This window comes from Manacus vitellinus, unplaced genomic scaffold, assembly GCF_001715985.3.
Source record: "Manacus vitellinus isolate BGI_N305 unplaced genomic scaffold, ASM171598v3 scaffold_72_pilon, whole genome shotgun sequence".
NCBI lineage: Eukaryota > Metazoa > Chordata > Aves > Passeriformes > Pipridae > Manacus > Manacus vitellinus.
Window position 1 is genome coordinate 2,631,063 of NW_021940764.1, and position 18,608 is coordinate 2,649,670.

Genomic DNA, 18,608 nt, shown 5'->3' on the forward strand with positions numbered 1-18,608 from the left:
GGTAGGAAAATTCACATTGATCTCAGTGGCATTATTTATACCAACTGGCCAATAGGGAAGAAAAGAGAATCCAACTCTTTTTTTTTAAAGAAAAATAAAAAAAAATCTCCAGCATAGTTTGATTAGTTCAAAGTCAATTTTCTTCGCAACTAGTCCTTTTCACAGCTTACAGGTGACACAGGAGTGCCAGAGCATCTCCTGGGGGGCAGGTGGCACCCACCTGGCCGTGGCTGAAGGAAGTTTGGCATTCCTTGCTCCTGGGGAGGGACAAAAGCTGGTGGGAGGGAGGCTTCCACACCCTTTACAGGGAAGTCCTAAGTGATTATTCATGAGCTAGAGCAGCAAAATGTGTTTAACAGCCTCTTCCCTCCTGTGGGAAGGTGAGGAGCACCTCTGGCCCCATGTGGAAGCCGTGAGGGACACGGGGGAACGTGAACCACGAGAACATTTTACGTGGCCAGTTCTTGTTGAGAAAAGCCCTTTGTGAGTGCTGGGGGTGCAGGTTTGGCTGTAAGCTGTGAGAATGGCTCGTGTTTGGTTCACTGTAGCTTTCTGGTCTCTGCACTCCAAGGCAAGATCTCTAACCACCCAAACCCAATGTGTACACGAGCTGCGGTGCCGGGCTGCTCCTGATGCCCCTCTGTGTGTTCCTCTTCCAGGGAGGACGGATCCCATCCCTATCGTCGTCAAGTATGATGTCATGGGCATGGGCCGCATGGAGATGGAGGTAAGGTCACCTCCACCTGCCCCCTCAGCCCTGCATGGCTCTTGGGGACGGGTGGGGAAGGCAAAATGAAAACATTTCAAAGTGGCATCAAAGATAACAGAACAACTTGCTCTTAAATTGACACAGTGAGAAAACACTTCTCAAAAAACACTTCTCAAACGCTTCTCCTCTCTGTTTATCCACGGGGATCTGAGTTCTGGGGTCTGGATGCTCCCCAAAATCCCTGAGCTCTGTGATTTCCCCCCCACCCAAAGCTGAGGTTGCCGTTGGCATGGACAGGACCCTCCACCTCGTGTGCATTAATGACCCGTTTTACGCAGCGAAAACGCAGCACAACATGCAGAGGTTCTGTTTCAAACCTCATGGTTTTTAAGCTGTGCATTCTGGCAGTGGGAGTGCAAAGTATTTATGGGACAAATTGCATCTCTTCTCTCTTTTTTTTTTTTTTAAAAAAAAGCTTGACTACGCCGAGGATGCCACAGAGCGGAGGCGAGTGCTGGAGGTGGAGAAGGAAGACACCGAGGAGCTGAGGCAGAAATACAAGGTACAGAAAGGGGGGCATCAACATCAGAGTGTCCGTGGGCTGACTGGGAAAAGATTTGTTCTGATTTCTTCTCCTTAGGCTGCTGTGATGGTGGCAGGAATTAAGTGTTCTGTCATTGTTGAGATGATTTGTATTTTAACAAACTGGTTATTCACTTCCTGGCGTTAACCTTGGTGTTTGTTTAGCTGCTGAAGAGCTCCAGGACACCAGCAGGGCTTTTCTCTGTGTGCTTTGCTGCTGTTCTGGAAAAAAACAGTTTTATGGTGAGCAGGACATTTCCTTCCCTGTGCCCAGGGCTGCCAGATTTTTCTAGTGGACCTGCCATGTTGTTAGTGCAAAACCTGCAGAGGGGCTGGGAGGGAGGAGGTGTTGTCTTGTGAGTGGGGCATTATTGCATAAATCCTGCTTAATTTGGAAGGGTAGGAAACAGCTCCAGCTTGGAGAAATCAATGGGCTGTAGTTCTTTGGAAGAATTGCTCTGCCAACATTAAAAAAAAATAATGATTCTATATTTCCATGGGGTTTACAAAACCTGAGGGGTTATTTTGTAAGCTGGAAGCTGATAAAAATGAGCTGTGGTGTTGGGGTTGAGCGTGACATGCTGGAGCTTTCTTGGATTAGCTGTAACCAGGTTCTCTGTGGGGACCTGGTCTTTGCTGGTCCTTTAATCCACTCGTCCTCTTCCCAGCCCATCAGGTTTTAGGAAAACCTTCAGTTGTCCTGAGACTGGGGAAGTACCAGGGTTGAGGAAGAGCCTGAGACATCCAAATGGAGTGTCAGAGTTGCATAAATTTTATTTCTTTCAGAAACAATGGAAGAGTAGTTTCAATTCCATTAAAATTAAACATAACCTTGGCAAATCTAAAATTCCATTTCCCCAGCTGAACAGTTAATTCTGCAGGCAGTTTGTTCAGCTACAAAAATTTATAGCCTCATTTCTTCTTTTTTTTATTTGGGCCCTTGACTTGCTCAGTCAGTGAACTGCAGGTTTTTGGGTGCCCATAAGGGCTGTGAATTCCCCGTGCCTGGAATTGTTCAAGACCAAGTTGGGCAGGGCTTGGGTCAACTTGGGATAGTGGAAGGTGTCCCTGCCCACAGTAGAGGGTGGAAGTGGATGCTTTTAAGGTCCTTGGTTTTAAAGTCCATTCCAATCCAAACTATTTGAGGATTCTGAAGTTCTTGTAGTTTACAATTCTCTTTTCAAATGCAGCTGAATTTGTGTTGCTCTGAGACTCTTTTCTCTTCCTGCCCTTATCCAGCCCGGGCATATTCCAGGAGCTCTGGAGCAGCAGCAGCAGCCTCTCCCACCTCCAGTGGGTTTTTATTATCATGCTTCATCCTTACCCCTTGCATTTTGATATTAATCTGTGCAAAATCTCTGCAGTCCTTATTTTTGCATTGCTCCACAGGAGGCCATTATGTAACTGTGCATCCTGATTAGCCATTCAGGGAGCCTCAGAGGAATTCGGGATAACTCTGCAGCCAAGAAGCAAGCCATAAATGTTCTTTAATTCCCTCCTTTTGTATAGATTCTGATCATTCAAATGGCTGAGTTTCATTGTTCAGCCACGGGATGCTTGCTCAAAAAAACCTACCCATGGTGCAGGAAGCTTGTTCTGGGATTCAGAGGAACGTTAAACCTCAGTGTTCTGTGGATCTCACGCTGCTCTGTTTTCCTTTCTTGTCTTCCTGGGGACCTGCTTCAGGCTCAAACCTCCAGATTTGTTGATTTTTTTTTTCCTCTTTTTTCTTCTTAACAAGGGCATCTGGTAATAGATGGAAGCAGGAAGTTGCAATACATCTCTTTTATTTAGGAGGTGAACAGTGCTTTAAATTGAAAACAACCCCAAACATTAGCACAGGAATTTTTCAGATATTTTTTTTCCCCCTCCTCAGGTGCTGAAATTTTTTACATAAATTTTGCATCATATAAAACATGCTCAGTAGTGTTCTTTTAATGCAGTTTTGATGTGGTAACTGGGAGATAAAACATATTGCCTTGAACAAGATCTGAACTGAAAAAGAAAAAAAAAATATTGCACAGTTTATCTCTCTTAAATATTTGCTGCTTCCTCTTGCTGGGCAAGGAAGCTTCCCATGAGAAGTTTGTATTGAAGATGGAAACACTTAAACCCTTCAGTGCTTTTTCTCTAATGTTAGGCTATTTTTTTTGTATAGATCTCTTTATTCCAGTTGAATTGCCTGTGGGAAGTGGCTATTTGGGATGTGCTGCTGCAATGGGCTTTGGGATGTAGCATTTGCAGCTGGTTTTGAGTAAGAAGCACCTCCTCAGAGTAAACCTTCCCCAGTGCTTGTGCAGAGTGGTGATGTTTTATTAATTCTGCTGGTGGGGCTGTAATTGAGCCAGCCTGGCCAGGGGAGGGGCTGCTTTGCCCTCAGGTTGCTGTGTCTGAGCTGGGGCTGTGCCCTGGGGACAGGGCTGGGGAGCAGCACAGGCTCCTTCCAGCACCTGCATTTCCAGCCACTACAGCCACCTGAGGGACTGGGATTGCCCCAGAGTCCCAGAGCTTGTGCCCACCCCAAACCTGTAGCTAAAGAGGGCAGGATGTGACTGTTGCCAATCCAGACACCACCTCTGCCTGCAGTTTGGTTTTCCACCTATAAAGACGCTGAATTATAAGGAAACAAATCCTGTCTGCAGCCTTCAAGGTGGTCTCCTTCCCCCTGCTCATGAAATGCAGCTCCCTGTGCCCAGTGTGATCCCTGTGTCTGGGCTCAGCCTGATGGACAGTGTTGCTCCTGGGAAGGTTTCACTGACAGGGAATCTACTGGGGTGGGTTGGGCTCCTTGGTGTCTGAGCAGTGATTCCCAGCTGGAGCTGCATTCCTCCCTCCTGAATTCAGGCACACAAACCAAGATCAAGCAGGCAGCTGTTAGCACTCAAAATGGAGGAAGCACCAGCATTTGAAGTTCTGTTCCAAAGGCAGGAATCCTCCTTGGTTTGATGTGTTTGTGCATCTCACACGCTGCTGGTGCGTTTGTGGGCGAGCTCAAGGCTTTGAACCTCTCCTTGGAGCACAGACAATCCCACAGGCTCTCCTGAGGCAGAGCTGCCTTCCCCTGTCGGTGCTGGAGGCCTTGTTTTAAGTCTGTTTTAGTGATACCTGTGCTCTGACAAGGTGATATTCTGTGTAAGAAATGCAGTCGGTGGCATTGCAAAGTTCTGGAATCACACCTGTGAATTTGCAAAGACTGCTCAGCTTGATAAACTGGGCTCAACAAGGCCAAGTGCCAGGTCCTGCTCTTGGATCACAACAACCCCATGGAGCGCTCCAGGGTGAGGGAAGAGTGGCTGGAAAGCTGGAAAAGAACCTCAAATCCTTGGTTTAGTTTTGGGCCCCTCACAACAAGAAAGACATTGAGCGTGTCCAGGGAAGGGAACAGAGCTGGGGAAGGGGCTGGAGCAGCAGGAACAGCTGAGGGAGCTGGGGGGGCTCAGCCTGGAGAAAAGGAGGCTCAGAGGGGACCTTCTGGCTCTGCAACCCCTTGACAGGAGGGGGGAGCCAGGGGGGGTCGGGCTCTGCTCCCAGGGAACAAGGGACAGGAGGAGAGGGAACGGCCTCCAGCTGTGCCAGGGGAGGGGCAGGTTGGACATCAGGAGGATGGAAACCCTTCCTGGAAAGGGTTGTCAGGCACTGGAAGGGGCTGCCCAGGGAGTGGTGGAGACCCCATCCCTGGAGGTGTCCAAGGAAGGACTGGACGTGGCACTGAGTGCTCTGGGCTGGGGGACAAGGTGGGCATCGGGCACAGGTTGGACTCAATGATCTTGGGAAGTCTTTTCCAATCTGATTGATTCTGTAATAAATATAACCATCAATATACTCTTAAGTTTTTCTGAAACACTATTTTTCCTTGAAGGACTAACTCCTCATCTTCCAGTCTGTTTTACAGGATGTTTAACAGAAGCATTTTTTATTAATATTTTAGGATTATGTTGATAAAGAAAAGGCCATTGCCAAGGCTTTGGAAGACCTCAGAGCAAACTTCTACTGTGAACTCTGTGACAAGCAGTATCAGAAGCATCAGGAGTTTGACAACCACATAAACTCTTATGACCACGCTCACAAACAGGTAACCAAGTGCTGATAGCACAGTTCACCAGTCTGATGTTCATCGTGGTGGTCTTGTCTGTGGTTAATACTTGGAATTTCCCTGGTGTATCTGTTTTCCTTATAACTCCAGGAATAGGTGTTTTGTGTTGCTGGGTAAGATTTTTATGCATTTAAAAATCCAAAACAACAGAGAAACCCCAAACCCCAATCCACGATTGGCATCAAGGAGCCCCAGTTCTGAGAGACCCAGGGGCAGGAATGGGCTACTGTTAAACTGGGAATAGAACATGTGGATATGGATGGCTCCCAGTTCACTTTTAGCACAGTACAGCTTTGGGGAGTGATGATACACCATGTGTGAGTATTTTAGTACTTCAGTCTGTGTTCTGTTGAGTTACTGAAAACAGACCAGGAAATAATGGGCTGTGTCAGAGGAGCACTTCCCAAATCCTGTAACCCTCAGGAGAAGGCGGATTCAGTGTCTGTGTGGAGCTGGCTTTGTTCCCAAGGTAGGGATGTGTTCACAGGGTATTTCACACTGCACAGTAAATAATAAAAAGTTCATGTGTTAGCCTGGTCTGTTTGACCACTTAAGCTGCTAAATGAGATGTAACTGCACAGCAGACAGTGGTTTTGGGCTCACCCAGAGCTGGAATGGCTCAGAGGAGGGTTTTGATGTTCCTAGTCATAAATTCTAACAACACAATCATTAAAATGCTGATACCTCATGGAGGATGTGCTGTAGAGTACTAGAGCTTGCAAAATAGCAGTGAACAGCTTAAAAACAGGAATAGGGCATTAGAATATGATTTTTTTGTGTGTGGATTAAATGTAGGCTGTGATAGTATTCCAAGTAGATTCTGTAAGGGAGTCTTAACAAGAATTCTCGTGGCAGGGCAGTTTTCTGTGGCCAAGTTTGGTTTAGTGGAATTCAGAGCAGAAATGCCTTCATTCACTTTGTGTTGGGCAAAGGGCTGTTTTGGCACAGTCCTGACACCTGAGAGCTGTGAACTTCACCTGAAGGTTTCCATCAGCTTGGCTGAAACTCGAGTGCAACGACCTGCATTTATTTAGGAGGTGGAAGGACCTGTTTGTGTCACATTCTCAGTGTGCTGATGCAGCATAATTATGTCAGCTCCTGTTCAAACCCTCGGTGACTAATGGGGGACTGACGTGAGCCTGGCAAGGCCCAGAGCTGTTCCAGCACCTGGAGATGCTGTGAAGGAAGAAACAAACCTGTGGAAGCAACCACCCCTCGTTGGTATAAAAGGAGTGATCAGCAGGAGTGACCTGAGAGAAAAATGTCTTGTAGACACACAGGGTGGGGACATCTCATCAGCAGGAAGAATTTAGGGGTTGCTGATTATTTTGAGAGGAATTATGTTCTTGGATAATTCCATCCGTTGCAGTCACTTCAGGCAGGCTTTGGAGCAAATGAGCCTCCAAACTGTGGCTGCATCACCCAGCATTAATTTCCAGTTACAGAGGGATTTAGACAAAGAAGCAATCATGCTTTGCTTAGGGAAAAAATTGCTTGTCCAGCTTTGTGTCAGGCTGAAATGTGTGTGACCCTGTTGGGTCTGTGTCCAGGGAGTGAACTTGAAACTCCAGAGACATAATGAGAGTGAATTTCCATAAGTAACATCATCTCACTGCTGTGTCCAGTCTAAATTTTAAGGTAGTTTAATTAAAAAAAAAAAGCAAAGCTGTACTTTTTATATGTTGCATGTTGATGTTTCACAGTTTGCCTTTTTGGACAAGAAGGCAAGGTTACAGAAAGGGGAGCACAAAGTTTTTGAGGAAAACCAGAAAGTTTTCTTCAAAGTAGGCCACTCAGTTGGCTTTCCTGGAAAGATGAGCTGCTACAGTATCTTAGATAGTTACAGCAACCTGGCTTGGTATAATGTTATCTGCAGTATTTTGCCTTCTCAGTGGTAATTTTTGAGGCAACAGAGCTCGTTTTTCCCTTTTTCTTGGCTTGATTTCCCCAGGATCATTTTTGCTTTTAAGTATTTTTAGTTCCACATCCCCTGACGTTGAAGTGTTTGCTTATCCCTCTGTGGTGCAGCGAGCCACAGGCTGTCCCTGTAAATAGATGTTCCATCCTCAGATCCCTTTCTGCTCCCCAGTTATAAAGACACTGTCTTGTATTCCAGGAAGGAACTCAAGATTATTGCCAAACAGGGATGATAGGTAAGTGTATTGATCCCAACCGGATAAATTTTGGACCCACCAAAATTGTGCCAACACCAAACAATTAAAGGGGAGGTTTATTCTATCATTTCCTGGCTATCCTGTTTTTTTAGAGCATTTGGCTCCATCTAAATCAACCTCAACACCAAGTTTCTATCCAAAAGGCAGAATTTCCTTACCTGGGAAAACAACCTTCCATTTATTCTCACAAACCTGTTTCAGTTGCTGTATTTTAATCCATCCTGCTGGAGGTGTGCAATGTTGTTCCCTAGCTTTTTTTTTAATTAGTTTGATAGTTGAGATGAGAAGTGCAGCTGTTTTAAAGACCTGTAACCTTCTGGTCACCCTCTGGTCCCTCTTGGGGGAAGTCAGAGGACTAAAAGCAACTGGAGTGGGTGCAGATGGCACTGCAGGAGGGACAATAAGCTCAGTTCCCTCACAGATCCTTCAGTGAGCAACTGGAAAAGTCTTTAACCATGGATCTCATAACTTCTTGTACCCTGGAAAGCTGCTGATGTCTTTAGTGGTGGTTTTTTTAGCTGTAAGATCTTGAGCTAAGGGCCTGGTAGGTTATGAAGGGTCCTGCCTCGGATGGTGTCCAGTCACAGTTGTCAACAGAGTAATAATGAATAAAAGTGCACAGAAAAAAGGTGGAAAATGTTGGAAGAAAACTTTTGCAGCTAGAGAGGAGCTTGGGTGGTGAATATGGACCCAGTGTATTTCCCTGGAAGTGTCCAAGGCCAGGTTGGAGAGGGCATGGAAGGTGTCCCTGCCCATGGCAGAGGGTGGGACTAGATGGGCTTTGAGGTCTTTTCCAACCCAAACCAGTCTGTGATTCTGTGATTTTTGTACTACTTTTCTATCCTGATCCTTGGGAGCTCCCACAGTCCTGGAGCACTCTGGGCTCAGTGGGAATGTGCCCTTAGGGCATTACATCCAAGTGGGCCCTTAATTCCATTTGGGGTTTTGACATCAAGATAGAAACTCCACCTTAGGTCTGTGTGAAGATGAGGGTGGGTGCCCTTACCTGGGGCTGTACCCAGTGTGTGTATTCCTGTCCAATAAACCTGGGTGTGCAGGGCCCAGCACTTGGAGCAGCCTGCAGAAGGTGTTACAGTTGGAATTACCTGAGGTGTCAGTTCTGAACCATTTCCAGTCAGCCTTTACTGTGAGGGTTTTTTAACAAGCCAAGAACTTACAGAATCTCACACCCAGGCACTCCTTTCCTGCTCGTGCCCCTGCTGAGGGGTTCAGCTGTTTACTGAGTCACTGACCCAGCAGAATCAAAACATTCCCCTGTGAAAAACAAACGTGTTCCTGTGTGAACCTGTGCCAGGTTCCCTGGGAGAATGTAACCAGGACTGAAATGAAGGCTTTTATGTAGCTTTTTCCCCCCTTGAAATGTGTGTTGTTTTGGATGTGTAGATGATTAATTCTGCACAGATTCTCTCTGTTAAAGGACAAAGGGAATGTATTTCCATAAAGAAGTTCTTTGGGAAACAGGGTGGAGCTAAGAACTGAAACTACAGATCTGCAGTTCTCTTTGTGCCCTAATTATCTGCATCTTTGCTTCTAATGCTGAGAGGGAGGGATCTGTTAAAGCACAAAAGAATTACCAACACAGTCACTGCTGGGGTGGATGAAGACTCTTAAATCCAGAGCCTGAGTCTCCTGGTTTGGGGAGACTTAGACTTGTGCTTTCCAAAAACTTGGGCCTCCAAGCACAGCTTAAATGGAGAAGGCTGAGGAGAGAATCTCTGAGGTACTTGGTGTTACATGGGAGATTCTTCCACCTCAGAAATGCCTTATCCTCAAGAAATCCCACTAATTGACTTTTAAGGGGCTGCAAAAGAGCTGGAGAGGGACTTTGGACAAGGGCCTGGAGTGACAGGCCAAGGGGGAATGGATTTAAGCTGGGAGGGAGTAGGTTTAGATTAGATAGATGTTAGGAAGAAATTGTTCCCTGTGAGGGTGGGCAGGCCCTGGCACAGGTTGCCCAGAGAAGCTGTGGTTGCCCCTGGATCCCTGGAAGTGTCCAAGGCCAGGTTGGACGGGGCTTGGAGCAACCTGGGCTGGTGGAAGGTGTCCCTGCCCATGGCAGGGGGTGGCACTGGATGTTTTTTAAGGTCCCTTCCGACCCAAACCATCCTGTGATATTTTTCTTAACCCAGTTCTGGTTGTTCAGCTGCTCATTTGCTGAGGACAGACACATTTGGAGAGGAGCACTTAGACATGGAGAATGTTCAGTAAAACCAGCCCTCAGCATACCAGGCCTGGAGTGTGATTCCAGTGTGATTCCAAGGGTTGCCAACCTCCTGCAGGGCAGAGCTGGGGTCACTGGGCCATCTCTGTCACATTATCATATTTTTTCCTAAGTGGAAAATGTGGTGTCAGAGAAGAAATTAAGATGCAATAAAAGCAGCATTTGCAGGCCATTTCCTCTCTGCTCCTTTTCACTTCATTAATGAGCATGCAAAGAATGTTGATTACCAAATACCAAAGATAGGCCAGGCTTGTGTTCTCACTTGGATAAAACAATAAAGGTTGCCATCCTTGGAGCTTGTGTTTAGCTGATGGTGTCATTAACTCCCAGAAGCTGATGTGGCAAAGAATCAAGCAGACATCAAAAGTTCAGAAAGCCAGACATCTGCTGGCATGGAATGAGAAGTACATTATTATTAGTAGTATTAGTATTAGTATTATTACTAGTATTATTACTACTATTATTATTATTATTTTGTTTAATGGAGATTTGCAGATTTGAGAACAGTAGCAGGGGAGGAGTTGGCTCTGATGCCACAGGAGTCCTGTCTCCAGCTCTGTACGTGGATCAGGTCTCACCATCTCCTCAGTTTGAGGTTTGGCATGAAAGTCTCAGATTTTCAGGTCTGTCAAGGGGCTTTTGTATTGTGAGAATAACATGATCTCCTTTTGCTCTGCACTTTTAGCCCAGGAATGTCTCCCAGAGGGCCTCAGTTCAGTGGTACTGCAGGGCTCTGTCACCTCAACTGAGAAGATCCATTTCCTGCTGGTTCTGAACCTGTGAAGCTCCACACCCCAGCTGGGTACTGGGGAGGTCTCACCTGAGACCACCTCACCAGCAGAATCTGGGGTGTGCTGAGTGATTTCAAGGCCCCAAGCCTTTCAGGGAGTGTTGGGACAACGCTCTCAGGCACAGGGTGTGATTTTGGGGTGTCCTGTGCAGGGCCAGGAGTTGGACTCGATGATCCTTGGGGGTCCCTTCCAGCTCAGGACATTCTGTGATGATTCTGTGGCTTTCCTGTTAGAATAGTTCCTGCTCCCCCCCCTTTGTTTCCCCATTTTGCTGTGCCTGTGCTGGGCTCTGGAGCTTTTCAGAGATGCTGCAGGGCAGCTGGTTTAAGCTGATTTGCAGGGAATTGTAAGGTGATGGTGGATTTTGCCAATTTGGCCCCTCCTGAGCCACGCAGGGATCGGGAGATAATCCATCACTGTGGCCTCTTTGTGCTGGAGTCCGGACATAGCTGCAGATTTGATAACAAACCTGCTCTTCAGGAGCTCCATTTGCACTCCTGGGGAAATGTAGAGATGATGATTTTGTTAGAAACAAGGCTGAAAACTTAAAATACTCTTCTTTGTTACAAAGCTGAGGGGGGTGGCAGCTATTAATAAAACACAGGAAGGCTGGAGGTAGTGAAGTGCTGCTTCCAGAGTGTGGAAATCTGGAGAAACTTCATATAAGTGCTGGTGATTTGTGTCCTAATGTGCTGGTCACTCACTCACTGGTGTGGCCCTTCTGACAGCTGAAGCAATAAACCAGCAGAGTAATATTCCTTGGCTTGATTGTTGTTATCATCTGACAGCTTGAAAATACGTTACTGCTTCCTCAGAAAACACACTGCCTGTGGAGCAAAAAATGCCTCCTAATTTTGAAATCCTATAGCAGCATGAAGCTTGTGTTTGATTTAATACAGGTTGGTGGCTTTAATCCTGTTGAAAAAATCATAGTCTTGCTCAGCACTATGAGAAGACTTTAAAAAGGCAGGATTCACCCTAAGAAGGTGGTTTCCCAGGGCTCCTTTTGGAGGGGAGAAGCTGCCCAAGGATGATGGAGTGGCTGTGTTAAATCCTTGTTGAAATTTCTCTGCTGTGCTGGGGGAAGGGGCAGTTCTGTGGCTGTCCAGCCTCCCTCACACTCAAACACATGGTGCAATCCAAAAAGGAATTTAGAGGTTTTGGAGGATTGGAATAATGAACCCTTGCCTTGGGATTAGGTGGAAATTTCTTTAATGTAAGCCTGGCTTAAGTCTCTGTTTAGTTCAGATGACTTTCTGGGAAGGCTGAGGCCTGGAGTGTATGAGAAGCATTTCAGTGCTCCATGCTGGAAAATTGTACTTCAGGCCTGGAATTGCTTCTCCCCAGTCAGGAGAAGTTCTGGCTATTTTCAGAGTTCCATTATTGAGTTGTTTTTATGGATGAGCAGTCTGGGCTCATGTTGTCCCCCTTTTCCCTACCCCAGGGTGCATTTATGGAAGATAATGCAGTCCAGGCAGGTCTCTTGCAAACTCGAGGAGTCATTTCCAATGATGGGTGCATTGTTTTAGGGCAGTCAAATAAGCTGAACTATGTTACATTCCATATTTTACATTCCCAAGGAGCTGGCATGGTGCATTTGTGGAGCTTTTCTACCCTGTACTTCCCCCAGCAAGACCCTTCTTCCTTCTGGCTCCTGTGTGACAAAAAGAAACTCAGCCTTGAGATCTCTTAGTCCTGTGTAAAGCCAGACCAGCTTTTCCCCAGTTTGAGGAGTAGCAGATTCTCAGCAGCCTCAACACCACAGTCAGTGGTTTGTCACCCTGAAGGGCACAGGTTTGGGTGCAGCTGGAGGTTGCTGTGGTGGATATTGTGGGGTTACAGTGCTTTGGGGTGGTTCATTTGCTTCACACCTCTAATTTTTAAGTGCTGAGAGTGGGAGGTTGGGGCTGCAAAGACACACAAAGGTCAGCATTTAAAAAAGGGTATTTAATTCTGTTTGCATTCAAATTGCCACGTAGTGAAGGCAGGAGAGCTCGGGGGCAGCTGCATTATTCCCAACAACTCTGAGCCCACTTTGTGTCCCTGGAGGTGATCAGGGGCTGGAGGGGGTTCTGGGTGCACCATCACACCTTCCTCTTGAAAGGGAAAGGTCACAGTTCATGTCTGGTCTAAATAGCTGGGTCATATTTTTTTCCAAATGGGTGAGTGATCTCGAGACTTGGCACCAGCCCCCATTAAATAGTGTTGTCAGCTGTTGGTGGCTGTAACTTCCCGGAGCATTTCAGACACGCTTTCGAAATCAGCCTGAAAAAGCCGATGGCGTTGCTTTAGTCCCATCTAGTTGTGGTTTGGTTTTTTTTTCCTCCCTCTTGGAAAAAAAATTTACTCTTCAACGTTTAACATACACCACAAAACCCTTGAGCCCTTTACTTGTCCTGGTGAAAGTAGCTCTGCTGTTCCAGGTGGGATCATTGCTGTGTCCGTGCGTGTCCGTGTCCGTGTCCCCCCTCTCCAGACCCCCATCCTGGTCCTGTAGCTCTGCTGGCTCCTCTCCTGCTCTGTAGAGTAGCTGGCACCACACACCCACAGCTCTCTAGTAATGCTTGCTTGTATTTTTTTATTCTTTTTCCTCTCTTCCACTCTTGTTATATTTTTACTTTCTTTTTTTCTTTGTGATGTGACGTTTTCAGCTGATGTATTGAAAGCAAACCCTTCTAATTTTGGAGCCCAGATCACAAGAGTGAGTTTCTTTCTACTGGTGTCTGTAGCTGTATCTTCTTTGTGTGTCTTCCCCTCTGATTTTGGTAGCACCTCAACCACATTTAGTAAATACAATTAGGTAAGAGAATCCTCTGTCTCGTCCAGTTTTCCCTTTTTTCACAAAGCAATGTTCTCTTTACATTGGGCCAGCTTAATTCCTCTAATTTGAGCTTTGGGTTGGTTTCCAGATCCACTGTTCCTGTGTGTGGCAGGCTGACTCTGCTCCAGGAAAGGGGCAGAGTCAGCCAGCCAGAAGTATTTAGAATTCACCAGTGCTATGTACATCCTGTACGAGAATTGTTCCAAAGTGACTCCTGCTCCGAGTCCCATCAGTCTCTCAGGCCCTGCATGAAATGCCTGAAAAACATGAAACTTCTTTCAAAAGCTGAGTACAGGATGCATTCTGGAATTGAGCCTTTTGAAAGGGTTTTGAATTGTGCACTAAAAAAGAACAGTGAGTCCCTTCAGGATGGTAGAGGTCTGTCTTTGCTGCTTTCTGTTACTTCAACTTCTGTAGAGCACCCTAAAAAAGCATTGTGAATATCCACATATATTCCAAGGAAAACCAGCAGCCTCTTCTCCTAGTGCTCTGAGACAAGGACTTTCCAAAATGTTCTGAAGTCTTGGCTGTTTATTTTCTATTAAAATTGGCTACCTAGACTTCCTCAGTGATGTCAGGGTGTTTGAAATTCCTTGGCATTGTGTTTATTCCCTCATGATAAGATTTCTGGGGAACTCGGTGCTTCTGCCCCCCAAAGTACTCAACCCCAAGAGACCCTCCTGCATTTAGAGTAGTTTGTTTCTTGAGAGAGCATCTCAGAACTACTGTCAGGAAAGCAAGTAACTGGTTGTGGTGTATGTTGTATCCTTGATTTGCTTACAGAATCATTTGCATGGGGTTTTTGGCTCCTTCTCCAATGTAATTGGTACATTGCTTTTGTCAGATGTCATTCCTAGGTAACTCTGGCACCAGCTAATCCCTCCTGTCCTTTGGCCCGTGCTCCTCAGGCTCGTGTCATGCACTGTTTGTCAAGCACCCTGCAAGAGCAGCAAATAAACAATCCTCCTTTTTTTTCCCCCCTTTTCCTTCCAGAACTTGCTTGTTGCTTTGAAGTCAGCTTCGTTGTCCGTGCTAAAGATAACCAGTAACGTTGTTTGGAAAGGGATGTACACAGATGTGAAGTCTTAGCCAAAAGTGATCAGTGGTTGTGTTTTCCTTTAGCTGCTGGGCGGATGGCGCTGTGCTCCGTTGGGTTTGTTGAGCTGAGATGCTCTTGCTCCATCCTGGCTCAATAAATGTCCCTGGGGAGGGGTTTGACACCGTAATTTCCAGTGCTACAGCAACGAGATGCTCTTGGACGAAAGCACAAACAGCTTTGATCTGATCTGTCCCTCCTTTCTTTTGCCTCAGAGGTTGAAAGATCTCAAGCAAAGGGAATTTGCTCGCAATGTCTCTTCGAGGTCACGGAAGGATGAGAGGAAGCAGGAGAAGGCCCTTCGGCGCCTGCACGAGCTGGCTGAGCAGAGGAGGCAACCTGAGTGGTGAGTTTGGGTGGTCCCAAGCACCCTTAGAGCACCCTTGGAGCACGAGGGGGGCTGCAGCCCTGTGCTGTGCTGGCACTCCTGCTCCAGAATCCTGTGCAGATTCTGATGGTGAAGCTTCATGCTAACATTTAGGCTCATGCTGCAGTTTTGGTAAGAATGAATTCACTAAACTGATAATCCAGAGCATCCCCAAAGTGCTTTATCCATCAATATGTTTTCTTCAGTTATTTAATGTTATTAAAAATTCCAAGTGGCTGTATAATGTTATTTTTTGCGTGTGTGTGGGTACAAGAGCACTTGAACTGTGTAGGACTGTCTCAGCTGAGGCATCAATCCCGCTCCAGAGGTACATGGACACCAGTGAGCTGTTTTCTCTCTCTCCCCTGTTCCCACAGTGCTCCTGGAAGTGGGCCCATGTTCAGAACCACCACTGTGGCCGTGGATGAGGAAGGTGGAGACGACGACGATTCCGCGGCCAACAGCGGCTCCTTCGTCCAGACGAGTTCTGGCCAGGCTGCAGAGATGACTATGGACAGAGGCTTCCTGAACACTGGACAGGGTGTGATGCCAAGCCAGGCACCCTCCCAGGCAGCACAGGCCATCAGCTTTGGCATCAAGAGCTCTCTGGGGACTCCGCTGCAGAAGATCGGGGTGTCGTTTTCCTTCGCAAAGAAGACTCCAGTCAAGCTGGAGACCATCGCTTCTGTTTTCAAGGACCATGTGGAAGAGTCCAGCTCTTCAGATGGGGCAAAAGGGGATGAGAGGGGGTCTTCAGAGGCTGGCAGCCTGCAGAAGTCTGGGGAGGGAGAAGGCACCAACAATTCTGACGGCAAAGAGGACGATGACCAGCACGACAAGGACAGCGGGTCCCTGGCCAGCACCTTATCGAAACTGAAGAAGATGAGGAGAGAAGATGGACCAACGGCCATGGAACCAGAGTACTACCACTACATCCCCCCAGCCCACTGTAAAGTGAAGCCCAATTTTCAATTCCTGCTTTTCATGAAGTCAACCGAACAAATGGAAGCTGAAAATGTGAACAAAAAAAACACAAATGAAGTGAAAAAGGGGACTTCCCCCAAACCCAAACCTGGGAAGCACACGGAGAAAGCCACTGAGAGCACGGCGCAGCAGAAGGAGCAGAGTACTACTGAAACCACATCCCAGCAGGGCAAAACAGAGCCAAAAGACATCCAGGAGAATGAAAGTACAGAGGAGAGCAAACACCTTCCAGAGAGCAAACCCCCCGAGCCAGACACTGCTAAAGAAGCTGCTCCACCTGCCTCGGGCTGCAGAGATGGCTCTGAGGGACCAAAGCACCCGACAGGACCTTTTTTCCCAGTTCTGAGTAAAGATGAGAGCACAACACTGCAGTGGCCTTCAGAGCTGCTCATATTCACCAAAGCTGAGCCCTCTGTGTCCTACAGCTGTAACCCCCTGTACTTCGACTTCAAGCTCTCCCGCAACAAAGATGCCAAAGGGAAAGGGGCAGAGAAATCCAAGGATCCGGGGGGACTTTGTAAAGACAACACTCAGAGCACAGAGTCTGGTGAGGTGAGCAAAGCCAAGGAGGGTGAAAGTGTAGGCAACAGTTCTGCTGTGAAAACAGAGAACAAATCCCAGAGCAAGCAGGAGTGTGGCCCGGGCAGCGTCGGTAAGGGGGAGGGGGAGGACAGCAGTAAGAGCATAACGGGGAAGAGTAAATCGGGGAGGTCCCACAAACACAAAAAGAAAAAGAAGCACAAAAAGTCCAGCAGACACAAACGCAGACACAAGGAGGAAGCTGAGGAGAAGGGCCGGAAAGCTGAGCTGGGGGAAGAGAAACCCAAGAAGCGGAAAAGGCACAGGCACAAAAAAGGTAAATCCTCCCTTTCGACGGAGTCAGACCGGGTGCTGAAACCCGAACTGTCAGAAGACTGCAGCCACTTCCAGAAGAAAAAGCGGTGCTCCCAGGAGTCCCAGAGGAAATCCCTGTCTGCCGAGGAGGGAAGCAGCGGTAAAAAAGAGGACGGGGGTAACTCCTGCCAAGAGCACGGCAGCAAGAAACACAAGGCTGAGCTGCAGCAGGTCCCTGCTGCGAGGAGGCGCTGCCCGGCTGTGTCCCAGGGCCGGCCCGGCCACCGGAGCCGGCAGAGCAGCGGCGACTACGACAGCGACGAGGGCTCCCACGGGAAGCACTGCCGGCAGAAATCCCCGTCCCAGTACAGCGACGACTACGACTCCGGCAGCGAGCACTCCCGCAGCCGCTCCCGCTCGGGCCGCGGGCACTCCTCCCACAGGTCCTACTCCAGCAGCTCCGACGCCTCCTCGGAGCACAGCCGGTACAGCCGCCGCAGGAGCTACTCCGACGACAGCTACAGCGACTACAGCGACCGCTCCCGCTGCCACTCCAAGCGCTCCCAGGACTCGGAGGACGACTCCGACTACAACAGCTCGAACCACCGCTCGAAGCGGCGCAAATACTCCTCGTCGGAGGATGACTACAGCTCGAGCAGGAGCAGGTCCAGGAGCCGGAGCAGGAGCAGAACCCACCCTCGGGGCAGGTCAAGATCGAGGAGCCGGGGCAGGACCCGCAGCAGCAGCTGCAGCCGCAGTCGGAGCAAGAGGAGGAGCCGGAGTGTGACGGGTCGGAGCTGGAAGCGGAGCCGCAGCTACAGCCGGGACCGGAGCCGCAGCACCCGGAGCCACTCGCAGAGGTCCCTGTCACGGAAGGGCTCACGGGGCCACGAGAGCCCCGAGGAGAGAAGGTCTGGCAGGAGGGACTTCATCAGGTCCAAGATCTATCGCTCCCAATCCCCGCACTATTTCCGGACAGGCCGAGGTGAAGGATCGCTGCTGAAGAAAGAGGAGGGCAAAGGAGAGGATCTGAAAGGATCTGGCTCTCTCTCCCAGAACAGCAGCAGCTCTGGCACAGGGCGGGCCTCGGAAGGGGACTGCAGTCCTGAGGAGAGAAACTCTGTCACTGCAAAGCTGCTTTTGGAAAAGATTCAGTCCAGGAAGGTTGAGAAGAAGCCCTGTGTGGCTGATGAGGTGCTGGCGGGGGCAAACAAGGTGGGCATAAAGCTCAAAGATCCTCCCCAGGGCTACTTTGGCCCAAAACTTCCTCCTTCCTTAGGCAACAAACCGGTTCTCCCGTTAATCGGGAAGCTGCCAACGGTGCGGAAACCGAACTCCAAACGATACGAGGAGTCTGGCTTGGAGAGGGGTGAGGAGCAAGAGCTGTCGGATGCTGAGGACGGTTCCCAAGGCATGGAGGAGGGTCAGCTGGCCGGGCAGTCTCTCCTGGAAGATGTGGTGATGGTCATTCAGGACAAACCTCTGGACGAGCCGAAACGCGACGAACCTGCCGTGGAGATGCCGTCGATTCCCCTGGAAGCGCCGTCGCTCCCCGAGTGCTTTGGCTCCGGAGATCTGGTCATGTCACACAACTTCCTCTCGGATCCGAACGATGGCGATGGGCTGGAACCCATGGATGGGGGCAGCCAGCCGGTCCCAGTGGAAACCAGTATGATGCCCTTAGTTCCAGACGTCGAGCACTTTCCTGGCTATGTGCCTCAGAGCGGCGAGCCGAGCATGGAAGGGGATCGGGAAGGGGGAGAAGATTCCTCTCTGGCCCCACTGGAGAGCCAGCCCATCACCTTCACCCCCGAGGAGATGGAGAAGTACAGCAAGCTGCAGCAGGCGGCCCAGCAGCACATCCAGCAGCAGCTCCTGGCCAAGCAGGTCAAGGCCTTCCCCGCCTCGGCGGCCC

General features: G+C 48.6%; 1 protein-coding gene across 1 annotated transcript in view; it reads left to right on the forward strand.

The window, feature by feature from the left end:
• GPATCH8 (G-patch domain containing 8) overlaps positions 1 to 18,608 on the forward strand; it is a 40,351-nt gene that overhangs the window by 19,150 nt on the left and 2,593 nt on the right. Inside the window, exons 3-7 of the mRNA XM_029964481.1 lie at positions 660 to 727; positions 1,185 to 1,271; positions 5,220 to 5,363; positions 14,724 to 14,854; positions 15,253 to 18,604. Of these exons, the coding sequence (XP_029820341.1) occupies positions 701 to 727; positions 1,185 to 1,271; positions 5,220 to 5,363; positions 14,724 to 14,854; positions 15,253 to 18,604 (3,741 nt within the window). The 5' untranslated portion in view covers positions 660 to 700. The remainder of the gene's footprint in view (positions 1 to 659; positions 728 to 1,184; positions 1,272 to 5,219; positions 5,364 to 14,723; positions 14,855 to 15,252; positions 18,605 to 18,608) is intronic.